The sequence below is a fragment of the Parasteatoda tepidariorum genome, chromosome 2, assembly GCF_982258835.1.
Source record: "Parasteatoda tepidariorum strain Cologne lab strain chromosome 2, Ptep-v5.0, whole genome shotgun sequence".
Taxonomy (NCBI): Eukaryota; Metazoa; Arthropoda; class Arachnida; order Araneae; family Theridiidae; genus Parasteatoda; species Parasteatoda tepidariorum.
Genome location: NC_141756.1, coordinates 53551238 through 53570042, shown reverse-complemented (window position 1 = coordinate 53570042; position 18805 = coordinate 53551238). Strand labels below are relative to the sequence as shown.

Genomic DNA, 18805 nt, shown 5'->3' with positions numbered 1-18805 from the left:
ATTATGCTCTTAATAATTTTAAGCACTGTACAGATAGCTCAAAAATCATAAAAGTTCTACCCAGGGGCAACCTCTTTAGTACCCTATTCTCGAAAGAGGTAAAAAATTGCATTACCTCGCTCATATGGTTTCGACTAAAGCAAAAAGGAGATAAATTGGAATATTGCTGTCTAGACAAATGAGGGATTTTTTCCAAAGTTATTCTTTATTGTGAATGGAATAAAAATAAGCATGATAGATAATAGTTAAAAAGTTATAATTCTTTTATGTTCAAAAAGTGATATGTTTGACTTGTTCGATACAGACATTTGATATTTCTATTTAGGCAAATTAGGGATAGTTTTCTATTCATTATTTTACCCTAAATCAAGTGAAATAAACCTATGATCCAACTACCAATTAGGATATTTTACGTCCGCACTGTGGTTGGTATGAGCCGGAGGCAGAATTCGTATAAACCAGCCACCGCTGGAATTCGAACCTGGATCTTCTATCCCCTGAGTCACCGTGGCACAGACAGAAAGTTTCTCTTCGCAACAATTTCGTAATCTTGCAATCTCTCTTCTACTCTATAAATATTTAAGTTCTTAACTCTGTCCAATCTTTTTATTTCTTGTTATAAGGATGGTACTTCGCAGTTGGGGGATTTTTCACTGTTTAAAATACTTATGTCTTTTGAATATCAAGTTACGACCAAATTTTAATTGACTATTTTGAAGAAAAGAAAGTATTGAAAAAGAAACAGTTTTTTTCGCAACATGAACAGAAATTTCATAAAAAAGGATTTACATGACAAGATCAATAATATTACACGCCCTTCCGATGGCAGTCTTAAAACAATTTAAATTAAAAGTATTTGAATAGTTTATTTCGAATAGTTGTGTACAAGTTCTTATAGTCTGTATATCGTTTATGATCAACTTTGCTTCAGATGATAGCATTTGGTTCAAAGTTCCTGTCTTCATATTTATCTGAAAAAAATTAAAAAAAGAAAATACTTTAAAAATTACAAAAAAATGTTACGTTTATAATTTTTATAAATATAATGAGCCCTAGAAAATTTATGCAAAAATATATGATATATATTACGCAATGTTTAGGCATCAAAACCTTTAATTTAAAAGTTTCCGTTTTAAATTATTTCGTTGTCTCTAAAAAACTTTTATTTTTCCTTCTCTTTTTTCAAGGGAATTATTTTTTGTTCAAGGATTATCCAAAAAAGCCACGTGAATAACAATTATTTAATAAAAAAAAAAAAAAAAAAAAAAAAAAATTGGTAACTGGTATTAAAAATGAGTTTTTATTTATTCATTTATTTTTTCGAAAGCAGAAATATTCAGCGGGTAAGTAGGAGCGAGGTGGGCTAAAATAGACGTATTGAATAGCTTTTCTATTTATAGGTCAAATTTCTTTTTTGAGATATTGTTGATTGGCAACACTGATGCACAGAACGCAAAAAAAGACTACTTTGAATAACTTTCGATCTAATAATCGGATCTATAACCTAATTGTAATGGTTCGAGGTGATCTGAAATATGCTAATTAACTAGAGCTGACAACGTTCCAAAATAAGACGCAACAACGTACTTTCTCTAAATAAACACACCTTTTACTTATGCTGGATTAGACCAAAGTATAGAGAGTAGCTTGGAAATATGAATTGTAAGATATGACATTTCTTTGAATCATTTTAAAGAACATAATTTTATCTGGCAAAATACAAAAAATGAGTGAAATCGGTCGAATAGTTCCTGAGAAATCGAACTTCAAGTGTACGACTTTGTTTTAATTAAGAGTTCTTGGAAATTAAATTCAGTGGGACTGATTTCGTCTTTTGTTATCAAATACGCAGGCTTTAGATGAATGAATCCCTTTTTCTCTCTTTTCTATATCATTGAATGGTCATGATTTAAAATCAATTTTAATCATAAGGTCTGCTATCAGTTTACTTTAACTGTAACTTCTCTGCTTAATATAAAGAATAATCATTATGTAACGGGAGTGCTTTCCAGGGTTAATGACTAGCTACCGATTCAAATGAGAGTTCTTAACTTTTAAATAGCAGCGTAAGTTTATTTACCTTTCTGTGATAAAGTAAACCTCTTTAGATACACATGCCTTGAATAGAGATAAATTGAGTAGCAGATGGCGCAAACGAAACAGATTCCAGCGATGACACGGAAAGCAACTGGTCCACCATGCTTGTTCATCACCACTCCAGCAATCAAGCTTCCCGAAGTCTTACCTGGAATGGAAAATTCAAAATCGTACACTGGTTAAGAATTCCAAATTTTGAACTGAGTTCTAACGATATTGCAATACACAAAATTGGCGAAGGTTGATTTATTTAAGCAGAAATTTATAAAAATGTAACAAATTCGCCATCTGCTTCATTTTTTGAAGCGTAAAACAGTAAGATTTCAATGAAAATTTAGCATAATAGTGAATAATAAATTCGAAGCTTGAAGAAAAAGGTTTCGGGGTTGTTTAGAAAAATCTAGAAAATTGGCATGTTCTAATGCTGCCAAATGGCGATGCGTTAGCTATCCGTGGTTCTAATTGGCGATTAATTTAGAATTTTGGATGGAAAGGTAAAACAAAAATGGAAAGGTAAAAATATAACGAGTGAGAAAGGATCGTTAGAGTAGAGGTACTTGATTAAATAAGTTCTATATGTATATATATTATTTAAAAATAGTTAATGTTTTGACACAACAGTTGTAAAATTTTGAAAAATTTGAAAATATATTGATTTTTACAATACAAAATGATTTCTTTTAATTAATTATTTGTTAAATATCATTTTTCACACATTGTATTCCAGTTTTAAGAACAATACCAAAAAGTATAAATATACTCGTAAATTTTGAACAGATGAAGAAGTTTTCATTTTAAATTCATTCTGAAGTTTTCATTGTAAATGTATGCGACTCATGTCCTGTGATTTGCGCATTATTACATAGGAAAAAGGTGAGTGATATTTTATAATATTAATAGTTATAGTAGATTTCAAGCTGTTATTTTTATTAAGACCCGATGACGAAAAGACATAAAGGAAACCATTAATATGCTTTTAGCTCATTATCTTAAATAGAATTTAGTCAGTTAATTCAGTTTAAAAGCTAGGTATTTATGACTAAATAACTTGAAATATTAATTAAGAGCATATTATTAAGAGTGAAAGATGAAAATTATCTGCATACTGTACTTATGGGAAATCTATATATTACAAGGCAATTAAGAAAATATTTGCTCTATAGCAGGGTATGAAATTGTTGAATTGAAATTCTAATACATTATTGGAAATTTTACATAGTTATAGTTACCTATGTGATAATGAATAGATCCAGCACTGGCTATTACAGTGGCTACCAGCCCTTCAGGAGCTAATTCATGACTTCTTAGGACTACAGCAACCCACAAGAGATGGTAAGTTACAATATTACACGCTTCTAATGCTAATGATATCCAAGTGTTTACTAAAAATGAATACCCAAGTGCATAGATGATATATCCTAGAAGGCCCAGCACAAAGAAGTTTGTTGTTCCAATTTTTCTCATCCACCAATCAGAAGTTAGAAGAAAGGGTAAGCCGTATAAAGCACTTATAGCGGGTATTAGCCCTATAAGAATAGTTGGTGCTTGCATTTCTTCTAAATACCAAAATAAAAACTTTTTAGTAAATGTCCAGCATGTCCCAAGAACAAATACTACCAAAGCGAAGGTTAGTACGTCTGGGTTTTTCAACAGAATTAACGCTTTTTTCATCATTTGTTTTCCTGGTGGTTTGATACGAACATCCAATTTATAAACAACAAGAAGAGCAAATATATTCAAGGCAATAAAAAAGTATAAAGCAGTGGCATAGTTTTTCTCTTCTTCGAGAGTAGTGGTGATTTTGACTAGATACCCTGCTATCGGTGATATAATCATATTGCCAGCTATTGAAAAGAAACGTTCTTTTCCGTAATTGGAATCATGCTCGGTTACCAAATACATTGCTGTAACATCCAAAATGCGGTACGAGTTTGAATATACCACCATCAAACATACATAAAACATCATTGCTACTTTGCTTAATATACTTCTTTGGTTTTCATCGTAGCAAATTTTGGAGGATTTTACCTCACACTCAACATTACAATTCACGTCGTTTAAATTGCACTGACACATCGATAAATTACTAAAAGCGCAAATATTAGTGATTTGAATAGTTTCGTTCGCTTGGTATTCCAGAAAAAGTGGTGAAATATCCGAAGATTTAGCCATTTTGTTGCGTTCTCTGCACGTGTTTGTAAAATTAGTTAAACAGTTAGTGTTACACGCATTCATTCCTTTCAATGTTTCTCCGCAGTTTGAATTAGTAGCATTTGAAAGTTGCAGAAGAGAATCGCATTCGATATTTAAAGTTCGATCTTCGCAGTCGGTGTGTTTTGGTCGAGGCACTGAAAGAATGCAAGCAACCATAGCAATAGTAAGTACTAGATTAGCTACTAGTACTGGCTTCGAGCGTCCTATTTTGTCTGCTACGATTCCAGATAGCAAAGTTCCACCAACTTGAAAGATTGGTCCTACAAAATAGGAAGTAGACAATTCGGTAAGTGTCACACCACGTTGCTTGAAATAGACTGTTATAAAGGGTGTAAGAAATGATCCGGCTGAAATGAGAAAATAGTAATTAGTAACTTTTAATAACTTCAAATTCTAATATTATTTTTCATCATTTTCTATTCTTAGGATTTAACATTTCCTTGAAGTTGATAAAGCAACACAATTTTTTTTATTATTATTATTTTTTTTATTTGACTTCGAACATTCGACAATATATTCTTAAATACTTAAAATTTATGTTATGACAATGAGCATCACATATGCAATTAATTCGAATAATTTTTAATTGGTGTTTTTCAAATAATATTAGTAGACCGTATAATATTTTCAATGAAGCAAATAAAGAAAACTAGAACTGTGTAAAATGTTCCATGTGTAAGTGTTCCATAATGTTGAATTAAAATATTGAGACTGTAATATTTATTAATCATTATTTCTTAGTGTAATTTCCAAATTAAGAGTTTCAAAACTTAAAGCAGTGTTTTATTATAAAGTAATCCAATATTACTACATTATTATGCTATATTTATAATAAACGTATTTAAAAGCATACGCAATTTATTAATTGTTTTACAATCATTAAACAGTTAAAAATTTACTTTGCATTTTGAAATGAATAAATGTTTCTAATTTTAATAGAATTTTTCCTTGCAGATAAGATATTTAAATTTTAATTTTTTATAATTTATTTCCTTTTATTTGCATTTGGTTTAGTGCAGAGAAAATTTTATTTCCTTTAAACCCTAGAAACAGCATTTGTTTTTGAATTAACTTTTTTTCAAGATTCAAAAATTACATAACAAGGATGTCATTCCAGAGCATCATTTCGGCTGTCATTTTTATTTGCGAATTTTAAACATCTTAGTTGCAACACTTAGCCTCTTACAAAAGGTGCATTCGATGCTATTCATTAATCCCCGGTGGCTCAGGGGATACAACGTTCGCCACCCAATGACGTGACGCTGGTTCGAATTTCAGATGCCACTAGTTGATACAAATTCTGCTCCCGACTCGCACCAACCGCAGTACTGAAGGGAAATATCCTCAGTGGTAGACGGATCGTGGATTAGAATCCCCTTACCATCGGGCTAAATGTGGAAGATTTTCATACTTTTCCTCTCCATGTAACGCAAATGCAGGTTAGTTCCATCGAAAAATCCTCCACGAAAGTTAGTTCGTCCAAATATTTAATCCGTGGTCTTCTGGATTGGGTATAAAATTACAAGGCTAAGGAGTTGAACATTGACAGTTGTAAACTTAGAATTGGGTCGACTGTTCAACACCGGTTATAAAATAAAATACTATTCCTTTAGAAACAGATTCAATATATAAATTATTTCATGTAATTTTTTTCACACAGAAAAACAAAATGAAAATTTCTTTTTTTCCACATCAATATATCTTCCACAAGCATAAATCCGTCAAAATGGAATTGTCAAAAGATAATAATTTGATATAGTAGGATTACACTGAGTACTCTGTAAAAGGGGCGTACGCAAGGGAGGGGTTTAGGGGTTTAAACACCCCCCTTGAGCTCAGACAAAATGGCAAAAATAGAAATTTTAGTAGAAATTAAGCGGGCTATTATTTTTTAAGACTATATATTTTTATTTGCCTTATGCCTACTTTTTTTTCTCACGGTATTTCTCACTGAAAAAGCATTTACTATAATAGAGTTGTACTTTTGAAACCAAATTCGCGAGATACTGTTACGTGCTATTTCCTTTCTGTCCTGCCAGTCGCGATAGTTTTCGAGATAGGCAGTCATTCGCGAGGTCTTTACGCGATGATTCTGGAATCCTAGACGTTCTGTCGTGTTTGAGACAATTCGAGAATTTTGAAGATGCGGTGAAAAATTATATAAAAGGGGGAACGGAGTACAGTGGAGTTAGTTAGTCAGACTAAGAGTTATCACTGCCGCTTGTCTTTCGGAGCTCGTCGCTAAATCTGTTTCGTTTTGTCTTAACAAAAAGTTAATTCAATCGCCGAACCCGTCGTCGCCACTATTTTGACTAGTGAAGAAATCAATAACAATACCATTGGAGATACTGTGCTCGTTGAAGTTATTTATTCCCGCTCGAAACTTTGAGATCGTAGCATAGCGGATATTTCTATGCCAATAAATATATGTATATATTTGCTGTTCTTGGATCTTTAGGTTGCCAAAACGCAAGAATTTAACAATTTTTAATCATTCTGAAAAAAAAATCACGACCTGAAGTGAGTGATGTAACAGCATCTGGTACCAATGTAAGTTTTTCTATTGAACAGAAATGTTATACTTCCGTTGAAGAAAACGTTTCTAGCATAACAAAATCTGATGAATGTGAAAGTGGCCCTCAAAGTGTTACTTCCCACCCATATGACATTGGACTTTTTTCAGAAGATATTACATGCGAGAAGATATTACACTATGTTCTTAAACTTAAAAAATCAAATCAAGATTTAACTACACAATGCTGTCTAAATAAAAGTCAAAATTGTTAGCTGTCTAAATTAGGGAAATAATAGTGCTTTATTACATACTCGAATTTCTTTTAGTAATTTCAGAAAATTATGAACTCCCCCCTTGAAAAAATTCTGCGTACGCCACTGCTCTGTAATATTTGTGGAATTTCAATATTAGATTTCAAGTTATTCTAAGAAATAGGGTGAATCAAGTATGTTTGTAAGGAGTTCAATATTTTATTGAAACGAAACCAATGTTGTTGTTGTTGTCTTGTCCAGTAGTGCAAGGAAAATTAAATTTGTCCAAAAGTATCTAAAACAGCTTTGGCCTCATCAATAATCTCTATGGAATAGAGGAGTGTTGAGCAGAGGAGCTCACTCGGTGGAGCCTGTAACCCCTAGAGGGAGCGCCCCCCGGTGGCGGATCGGTGAATGCCTCCATTGGTTTCCTTTGAGTGGTAGAAAGGAAATAAAATACCTTCCGTGGACCAACAGGCAGAAGTCCAACTTCTTAGGAAGCTCTGGCAATCCTCTTCCATGAGTAGTAGTGCAATTGAAACCAATATTTAAAGGAAAAGCCGATCGGCCTGTGTAGGGGCCAGAAAACTGGCCTTGCATCAGAAAGGTTCTGGGTTCGAATCCCAGGCAAGGCATGGATGTTTTTTCCTTCTCTCTACTATCTGTCCTTACTATGAGAGCAAAGTTGGCCCCCCTAATATGGTGTCCCTGAAAGAGTGGCCAACAAATTTGCCCTTTAGATGCGTGTATGAAGAAAGGTCATTCTCCAGGTGGGCATTGGAGAGAAAAAATATTTAAGTGAAAAATATACAAACCAATCAATGTTAGTTTAATAAGAACAAAGGAGGATATGAAATGATCTAAAACCAGTTTGTCCTGGGATGGAACATTAGACTGATCTTAACGAAGGGAGAAAAAAATCAAACTGCTTAAATAAAACCGCTTTTTGATACCTTTGTTACTGATTTTAATCCCTCATTCGTTATTCCGGATCCCAATAATTGCTCCCCTTATTTTGTGACCCCTTATATGCATAGACTATGCTTTACTTTATTATCTACAATGAGTTTCAAAAATACATCTTAATGGCGGTTATTACGGAACACCTGCATACAATACTATTTGCATACGTATTAAAATTTATTACTAGAATTGTTTTACCTCCATAATAACAGAATAGTACTATCTTCAAGGGAATGAGTGGTTTTTTCACTGATATCTTGTATCCCTTGCAGAAACTCATGGTATATTCGAGATTATCCTGTAACAAAAATACTTATTAATCTACAATAATTAGAGGAAAAGTTGGTGTGAGGGTGAATCAATCTGTGTGTCTGTAATTGTTTTTTCCTAGGGTCCTTAAATTTGGACAGCAATTTTTGTTCTCTACCCTAAAAATCTTTCAAAATTGAGTTATGTACAGTACGTAAAAAAACTAAACTGACTCTTCAGAATAACTTTTGATCGGGTGCAAAAGTCGATTTTTTAAAATTCGGTATGCTAGGAGCTATTCATCCGATTTCCCTCAAATTTTGTATTTTTCCAAGTAAAATTACATACTTTATAATGATGTAAAATATTTTTCGACTATTATTTAATAAAACATAAAAAATATTTGTTAAAAGTTATTTTTTTTATGTAACTATCCTTGGATAAATGTGTTTTATAATTGCTTGCAGAAATTTTTCAATTTGCTTCAAAAGTTCTCGAGATATGACAAAATACGCAAAAAATTAAACTAAAAATAAGGGGTTCAAATTTTGAATCACTCTCCTGAAGTATTGGGATCATAGTTCCCAGCAGGGCTCGAAAAAACTCAGAAATTTTACCCGTCCCCGAGGACGGCTTGTCCAACAATGTACCCGTCCTCCTTTGAAACTAACCCGTCGCTTCTAAATAAATAAAAATATAATTTTCTCTTATTTATTACAAACATTTATATAAATTGCACAATGAATTAGTAGTTACTAGGATTACATTATACAGTAATAAAAGAAATACTAGGTTACTAATAGTAATGAAAAAATTTATTTCTTTTATGAAATAATTTATTTCTTTTATGAAATAATTTAAATGACAAAGGTCAAGTTTTCTGGAATGTCAATTTTTTCGGGGGTACTGCGTTTTTTAAATGAATCAAATATGACGTTTGCCAGTTCCACAATCAAGTCAATGATTTACTGAGGTTTCTGCACAGAAATCTGAAAGGGGTTTTCCATTTAGATAAATGTTCATAATTGCGTTTAACGCTTCTTGTTTAAGACCAGTACGTGATGTGTTTTTTTATAAGTTCATTGCTGAGAAGCCCCTTTCAACCGCGCAGTACTCTCAGACAGAGAAAACATCAGTTCCATATCAGAGTCATCTTAGAAGTGAGGCGCTAGACTCTTGTAAGATAACAAAAATTTAAAATTTATCACGAACATTAACGGGAAAATGGCCGTCCGCGCGGACGTCGGATTCGAGAGATTCGTTGTCCGCGGGGAATTTTTGAAAGTCGAGGACGGGCGGACGAGCTGTTTTTCGAGCACTGGTTCCCAGATTGCGGCTACCCCTATATTTTAGGATCAGAATTCTGAATCTGACAAAAAAAAGGTATGTTTATCCAAAGAGATTACGTTTTTGTGTTTGATTTCGTAACTTAAAATATCACCTGCACTAATTAATTAGCATATTTGAGGTCAGCCCTAAAAACATTAAGATTAAGTCCTAAAACGGGAAAATCCGATAATTAGATCAAAAGCTATTCAGAGAGGTCCATTTGGCTCACTATACTAAGTTATGTAGGCCAATTCATTCGCCAAAATTGTAGTAAATAAGAATTATTGTAATTTGTCTGTGATCATTAGCATAATTTTTTATGCCATATGATGCCGAGTACAATTTATATAAATATAGATTATCGTGATTTGTCATTAGCATCATTTTTGGTGCCATATGATGCCGAGTACAATTTATATAAATATAGATTATCGTGATTTGTCATTAGCATAATTTTTGATGCCATATGATGCCGAGTACAATTTATATAAATAGTCTGTGATCATTAGCATCATTTTTGGTGTCATATGATGCTAAGTACAATTTATATAAGTGTAGATTATCGTGATTTGCCTGTGATCTTTAGCATCAAAAATGGTGCTATATGTGCTGAGTACAATTTATGGTGAGTTGAAAACTCTTTTAATTTTTGAACTCTTCAAAATAAGAGTTAATTGTTATACCTCAGTAAAAGAAAAAATTAATTAAGGGAAAATTGAATAATTTTTTACTGTTTTGATACATGCCTTTTAGTTTTGAGTGTATGATTGCGTATTGTAAGTTGATAGTGATTCAAAAAAAATTTTTTTACTCCATGCGAAGAACAGCTACTTAGATAGTAATAAATAAGCATTATCTTTGAGTAGGTTTTGTTATTCAGATGGAACGTTTTATTTAGCACTAGGAGGCTTCGCCCCCTGCTCGCTGGCGCTCGCCAACCCCGAAACTGCTTTCGCAGTTCATTGCGGATTGCTTCGCAATCCGATGCTCGCTTTGCTCGCTCATCGGATGCGTTCTTAACGTCTAGCTTTTGTATACTTTTTTGAACACTGAAGTTCCGAAAACTTTTCACTGTAGAAAATTCTAAACCTGTGCATTTCAATATTAATTTGAAATTGCAAACAGTTCGCATATTTTTCTTAATCACACTATTCTAAATTTCAGTTGTTGAGAAAAGCAACTGTTGTAAGTTTTGTTTTAAAGTCTTTCCCACCACAGGGCTAAAACCATGTGTTGTAAAACAATATGAAATAGTACTGAACGCCGGATGTAAAGCATCGGCTTCGATGAAAATAATTTTGTGAGAATTTTTTTCATAATTCGGTGAGAATTCACCCGATTAGACATATGATGCTCACCACGTGCTCTTGCGCGCCGAAGCCTATCAATTAAAGCGTATTAGCGTTTTATATAACATGGATTAGCCATATGATGCTCACTACGTGCTCTTGCGCGCCGAATCCAATCAATTAAAAATGAAAACTGTTGCCAGCGCGAGAAAAGAAATATCATCGGTTTTATTGATACATACGTACGTATTAGCGTTTTATATAATACTAGGAGGCTTCGCCCCTTGCTCGCTGGCGCATGCCAACCCCCGGAACTGCTTTCGCAGTACATTTCGGATTGCTTCGCAATCCGATGCTCGCTTTGCTCGCTCATTAGAAACGATCTTAACGTCTAGCTTTTGTATCCTTTTTTGAACACAGAAGTTCCGAAAACTTTTCACTGTAGAACATTCTAAACCTGTGCATTTCAATATTAATTTGAAATTGCAAACAGTTCACATATTTTTCTTAATCACACTATTCTAAATTTCAGTTGTTGAGAAAAGTAACTGTTGTAAGTTTTGTTTTAAAGTCTTTCCCACCAGAGGGCTAAAACCATGTGTTGTAAAACAATATGAAATAGTACTGAAAGCCGGATGTAAAGCATCGGCTTCGATGAAGATAATTTTGTGAGAATTTTTTTGATAATTCTGTGAGAATTCACCCGATTAGACATATAGTGCTCACTACGTGCTCTTGCGCGCCGAAGCCTATCAATTTAAACGTATTAGCGTTTTATATAATATAGATTAGCCATATGATGCTCACTACGTGTTCTTGCTCGCCGAAGCATATCAATCAAAAATGAAAACTGTTGCCAACGCTAGAAAGGAAATATCATCGGTTTTATTGATACATACATACGTATTAGCGTCTTATATAATATAGATAGATTATTTTTACCTTTATTTAGACAAGAGCACTTTTTGAAAACCTCTGTTCCATTTTACTTGTACTTAAAAAAATGATATAGCATAATTAATCAATATAAAAAGGGCAAAAAGTCAATAAAAAGGAGCAAAATTAAACTATTTGTTTGTTTTATAACTAAAAAATTCAGTTGCCGTCGTTATATTTAAATAAGCATTTTAATAGAGTTAAATTGACTTGTATTAGAGAAAGTGCGCAAAATAAAAAACGGACCACCCTAAATTTTTGATCTAATGATTATTTTTGATCTTTACGATCTAGGACTCAATCTTAATGGTTAGAGGGGTTGACCTCAAATATGCTAATTAATTATTACAGACGATATTTTATGTTACGAAATTAGACACAAAAACGTACTTTCTCTGGAGAAAAAAAAACATGCCTATTTTTCGACAGATTCGGATTTCTAACCCTCAAAACATAGGGGGTCGACGCAATCTCGAAAATATGATCCAAGTAGTTTGGTCAGAAGAGCGATCCAAAGTTTGGACCTCTTAATGTTAATTTTACTTTTTGCTTAATTCGCTATATCTCAAGAAATTTTTAAACGAAATAAAAAATTTACACACAATTATAAATTTTGTTTTGCCACAGATAATTCCATGCAAAAAATAATTTTTAGTGAGTATTTATTTTTTTATTATATTATTTAATAATAGTCGAAATTTTTTTCAATAGTAAGGTATACAATTTTTTCATCATTTTAAAGAATGTATTTTTACATGGCAAAATACAGAATTTTAGCAAAATTGGTCGAACAGTTCTTGAGAAATCTTAAAAATACGACTTTTTCGAAAGATGATTTCTCAGAAATCATATGACCGATTTCACTGAAATTTTGTATTTTGTCGTTTGAAATTACATTCTTTAGAATGATATAAAAAACTGCATAACTTACAATTCAAGGGTTTTTCGACTATTATTAAATAAAATTGTAAAGCTGATAAATATTCACTGAAATTGGTTTTTGCATGGAATTATTTGTGGCTAAACGGTTTTTATAATTGTGTGCAAAATGTTTTTCAATTCGCTCAAAATTTTCGCGAGCTATGGCGAAATACGCAAAAAGTAAAATTGACATAAAGGGGTCCAAACTTTGGAAAGCTCTCCTGACCTAACTGTTGGGACCATATTTCCCAGATTGTGGCTACCTCCTATATTTTGGATGTCAGAAATCCGAATCCGTCAAAAAAAAGGTATGTTTATTCAGAGAAAGTATGTTTTTGTATTTGATTTCATAACTTAAAATATCGTCTGCACTAATTAATATGCATATTTAAGGTTTGAGTTTTTTGTCAATTCGTCTTCCCTTGTTCTCTTTTTCAGACGGCTCATAACTCAAAATGAATATTCTAAAAGGAAATTCATTGCTGGAATTATTTTGCCTCCATAATAGCAAAATAGTACAATACACCATGTAAAATAGTAAATAGTAAAATACACAATGTGAAGCATTAATGATCAAACTACTGTTAAAAGTACTGGTGGCAGGTATAGATACTTTTTACTGTAAAATCCATTTTTTACCGAAACATGTTACGGAACAAAAAATCGAATAAACCGTAATTTTTAGAATAATTTTACAACAATTATCGAGCAGTGGTGGCTCAGAGGATAGAGCGTTCACCTTCCAATGAGTTGAACCGGGTTCGAGTCCTAGAAATAGTTGGTCGATACGAATTTCGCACTCGGCTCGCACCGACCACAGTGCTGACGTAAATTTTCCTCAGTGGTGGATGAATCATGGATTAGAGTCCTCATGCCGTTAGACTAACCGTGGTAGGTTTTCGGGGGTTCTCCTCTCCATGTAACGCAAATAAGGGTTAGTTCAATCAAAAAGTCTTCCACGAAGGCAAATTTCTACCAATACTCGACCCAGAAGTTCCCTTGTCTTATGGATTGAGTTCAAAATTACAAGGCTACGGAGTTGAACATTAGTAGTCGTAAACCCAAAAAATTGGGTCACTTGTTCTCAACGACGTTTATAAAATAAAATAATAACTATCGTAAAATCACTGGATTACTCTAATTAAATGAACATTACAGTAAAAATTACGGCAATACATTTTAAGATGGTTTTAACGGAGGATGCACCCATTTTATATCGCACTTTATGTCAATATTTCGTACCGTAATTTGATTCGGAATTTTTTAAAGTGTACTTCAAATTAGTAATTATACTATTTTTAGTAATAATACTATCTTAAGTGAAATTCTTTGGGTATAAATTACTCGCGTAATTAAGTGTATAAATTAATGTATTTTAATTGACAATGCATATTTTATAATTTTAATAATAGTATATGATAACTAATAACTATTATTAATAATTACTTAATAATTATTGTATAATTTTAATTGACAATGCATATTTTATTGATAAAAGAATACGAAAAGAGATATTAAAATACGTATAAAATCTGTTGTAAATATAAATACCAACAGTCTTATAAATTGGCAGATATGCATAACTGTACAGATAAAGTTTAATTATTTATACTTTACTTTACTTTACTTTATTTATACTTAAACTTTAATTATAAAAGTGGTACTAATTAAGTTAACAATTAAATTATAAACTTATTTAAAAAAACATCTTGATAGCAAATAAAACATATTAACTAAAATAGAACACAGCTAGTTTGAAAAAAAAAAAAACGCATCTTTGTCTCGTATCTACGAGATCTTCAATAAGCACTTTTAAAAAATTCGTACTATATCTTATTTGTGTTTATAAAGTGGAAAAAATTAAGCTAACAACTAAATTATAAGCTATTAACTGAATAAAAAAGAACATAGCGATAAGAAATAAAACATATTGACTAAAATACCACTCTGCTGGTTTGGAAAAAACTGTATTTTTGTCTCGTACCTGTGATCTTCGTATTATGTTTTATTTGTGTCTGTAAAAGTGGTATAAATTAAGCTAATAGCTAAATTAATAAGCATTCACTTAATCAAAAATAGAACATTGTTTGTAAGGAAGACAAAACGCATTTTTGTCTGTGTGAGCATTTATGATTATCTGTGTGATCATTAAATTGAAACTACTATGCTATGAAAAAGTAGTAAAACACTTTCTTACCGTGAATTCCAACAAACATTTGGTCTTTATAGCACAGTTTGTTTACTTTTTTAAACTGCTGATTCAAATGTTGGTAAAGAATTTATAATTAATTAATGAAAGAAAATCCAATAAATGATTCCATTATTTTTTTAAGCGTGTAAACGATTAATATAATATCTATCAGTGTTGCTTAATTTAAATATATTTATAAATAAGCAGCGTTATCCATAAATATAAACATCTGCATTCAAAAATTTCTTTGCAAATGCAAGTGAAAATTTTAATTTCACTTGCATTTTAATAAGCATTTAGTTTTATATTTTTAATGCTTATTTTCATGTTCAATCAATTAGCAGAGTATTCAAAGTAGAGTCATTATTTATTCATTACTGGATTGAAAAATATATTTTGTTATTTTGAGTTAATATTGAAAGTAAAAATCTGGCTTGAGTTTGCAGATATTTTATGAGATTAAATTAAAATTTCCAAGCATTCTTTTAGATTCTTTTTAACAATCAATTTCGAGAATTTTTGCTCTACTACAAAATAATTTTCCAGCTAATTGGTAAAAACTTATTTACGAGTTTTGTACTATTTCAAGAATTCTACTTATGTGAGTTTTATAATTGCTGAAATTTCTTACTCAACTCTATTTAGTATGCAATTATGGGAATAGTTTTCAACAATTTTTTCTCAAATAGTCAAAATGAGGACGAATGATGATAATAAAATAATGAAAAAAAGGATGAAAAATATGCTACATAACATAAAATTTTTATCTTATTGATTAATGATATCACCTTGAGTCAAAATAAGTGCTTTTTTTATTTGTTATAGTGCAATTTTCTTATTATTTATTTATTTATTATTATTTATTTATCAGTTATTATTATTAAAAATATAATGCTGCAATTATTTCTTTTCTTTCTTACTTAAATTTCATTCTTTGGGTTTAATGACACAAATATAGATTAGTATTTAATAAATACAACATTAGATAAAAATGATAATTGTGATAAAATTTCCAGTTATAATAGAGTAAAATAAAGAAATTAAAAACTATGTTTCTCAACTGGGAAAAAAAAGAGAGAATACATAGTAAAAAAAAAAAGTAGAACGCGTTTCAACTATAGCACTGAGCTTTAATTAAATATTAAGCACTTTAGTTAGCAATTGCTATCAGCAATGAATTTAACTTCACTGCATTAATTATGCGTGTAAAGATCAATATCTCATAGAAACTAACATTGCAAACCAATACAGAGATTCAATACAATATAAACCAATACATTGTAAATCAATACTTCAAAACACTTCAGTTAGCAGGAAAGTGGTCGAAATTTAGACAGGCAAGAAATCCCTTTTCATAATTAATTAAAAAACTATGCTTTTCAACTGGACTAACTAAAATTTAAGAAATACATAACGAAATTAAAAAAGAAGCATGCATTTCAACTATAGCTCAGAGCTTTATCTGAAATCTGAACACTCTAGAGCACTCTCGCAGAAATATTGTAACTTTGCACTGCCATCAGGCACGGAGTTTCAGTACAGTTTCGAGAGCTCTAGCTAATTTTAAATTAGTCGAACCAAATGAAATTACAACATATGAAAACATGTTCAGTTAATATTTATAATAATCATCGTGATACTAAATTGGAAAATATTTTAACCACGGTCAAGGCATGGATGTGTCATGATTTTTTGACCTTTTTATAAAATCAAAAATTTTGCTAAAATTTTCTTGCTGGAGTTTTTGATTTACATACGTACTTTGGAATTTTAAAAATACAATAAATGAATGAATAAATAAATAAATGAATAGATAAATAAATAAATAAAGTACCATTTTCATTTTCATTGACTTCATACGGAGAAGATGCCGTCACAAACCCGGAAAACCCATTTGAATTTCTTTATATAATGAATCATAAAAGCTAAATATTTTTGGATCCAAACGCATCCCTAATTGTCAAAAAGTTCGCTTTGATCCAAACACATTACCACTAAATGATAATAGTATTATCTTCACATTTTTTAAAAATTACTTCGGAAAAATGGTTTAATCAATCGAAAAATTATTGTTTTTTCAATATTACATAAAACTGAAACTAAAACTTAACATTTTGAATGATCATCACTGTTTCAAACAAATAACTTTAAAAGCAAATGAACGTTTAGTTAGTTCTAGTTTCGGAAACAAGTTTTTGTCCATCAGAAAAAAAATACATCTGTATAAACAGTTATTTCATTTACGTAATAGAAAAAAAAATCGAAGTGAGAACTTAATATATTAGTAGTCTGAACACTTATACCTTGAAGGACATTAATATTATAGAGACAGTAATGACAGTCTAGCATTTAAAATGTTCTTTTTTGCACATTACTTCTGATCAGCATTACATAACAGATCTTAGGAAGGCCCGTAGTTTGCGTAAATGAATTGAAGATAATTGAATAAATAAATTCAACTTAATCTAAGTTAATGTTTCATAAGTGTTAAGTATTTTTTTCTTCTTGTAATTATCATTAAAGGATTTCGCTGAAAAATGACAAAAACTGGTTTCAACTCTTAATTCACCACGCAATAACGAGTTTGTTTCTTTCTTTATGTTAGTTTTCACACATTGAATTTCAAATAGCCTTATCTAAATTTTAGGTTATATGTATACTGAATATCAGCCACAGTTGGGAGCAAAAGGATGATGCCTTTTCTGTTCTAACTTTTTTTTCAAAACAAAATTTCTTAATTAGTAATTTGTAGCTTTAGTCATCCTACATGGGAAGCAACCAATAACAGACTCGAAAATTTTCATTTAAGTAACGCCAAACGAGAATTTTGATAAAACTGAAACTAAAAGTTTTGAGACGGTCCAACATAATAGATGTTTTTAATAATGAACTCAAATATGCGTTATAATTTCTTGCTTATAAGTGTTTCTATATAGCTCAGTGGTTAGAGTGAAGAAATTCCACACGAAATATGACGATTTGAGTTCATTCCCTATCTTTTAAATTAGGATTTCGTTATTTTCTTTTTATGTCAGCACTATGCGAATGGTTTCATGCTTTTGATTGATTTTGGTCACATAATAAAGGAATGGGAAGATGGAAAAACTGTGCATGATCTTCAAGAAAAACGACTCAACGTCAAGACTCGTTAATCCGAAGAAGGTCGATTGTTGATCCAAACAAGAGCGTTAATCGAATATGAAAGGAAATGGCCACCGATCATGGACTCACATAGAGTAAACACGCCATAAGACGTTGTCTGAATGCAGCCGAATTGGTATATTTGCATATAAAAAACCTCTCACCTGGACAAAGAATAAGAGGATCCACTTGAAATTTTCAAATAAGCACATGGTAAATTACGCAGTGGAAAGTCCTTTGGAGTGATGATAGCTGGGCGAATCCCATAGCTGGGATTCGAACCCGGTTGGAAGGCGAACGCTCTATCCCCTGAGTTCAATATGTTTATAAAAACATTTTAGAAATTCCAATGCTACCTTATGCTGAAAAAAAGATACCTCTTGAATGGATGTTTCAGGAGGGTAATGATCCTGTTCAATATCTCAGAAATATCCCTTAGGAAAATTCTCCATAGGATATTCCTACGGGGTTTTGCCTATGGTAAAACTTTGCCATATGTATATGACAAAATTTTACCATAGGCAAAACCCCATAAGAATATCCTATGGCATTTTTTTTACCCTAGAACTAATGTGTGCTACAGCTGATGAAAAGATTTTTCCATAGGATATGATACACCTTTGCCATGCAGCTATGGCAACATTTCTCCATTGGTATTTTACCATAGAGTTATACATCAAAAAATAATTGCTATTTAATGACAAGAATC

The 18805-nt window shown here is 31.4% G+C and overlaps 1 protein-coding gene across 2 annotated transcripts; it reads right to left on the bottom strand.

Moving 5' to 3' along the window:
* Positions 1 to 846: 846 nt before the first annotated feature.
* Positions 847 to 17394, bottom strand: LOC107446893 (major facilitator superfamily domain-containing protein 6-A). 2 transcript variants are annotated; one of them, XM_087157357.1, is made up of 6 exons: positions 16790 to 17394; positions 13137 to 13228; positions 8239 to 8338; positions 3327 to 4658; positions 2081 to 2245; positions 847 to 971 (listed from the first exon to the last, which is right to left on the bottom strand). In XM_087157357.1, the coding sequence occupies exons 3-6, from the start codon at positions 8318 to 8320 to the stop codon at positions 928 to 930; spliced, it is 1623 nt and encodes a 540-aa protein (XP_087013483.1). In that variant the 5' UTR covers positions 8321 to 8338; positions 13137 to 13228; positions 16790 to 17394; the 3' UTR covers positions 847 to 927. The 2 variants fall into 2 exon arrangements, with proteins under 2 accessions (XP_087013483.1, XP_087013482.1); XM_087157356.1 differs by lacking the exon at positions 13137 to 13228 and having other exon boundaries at positions 16790 to 17156.
* Positions 17395 to 18805: the final 1411 nt, after the last annotated feature.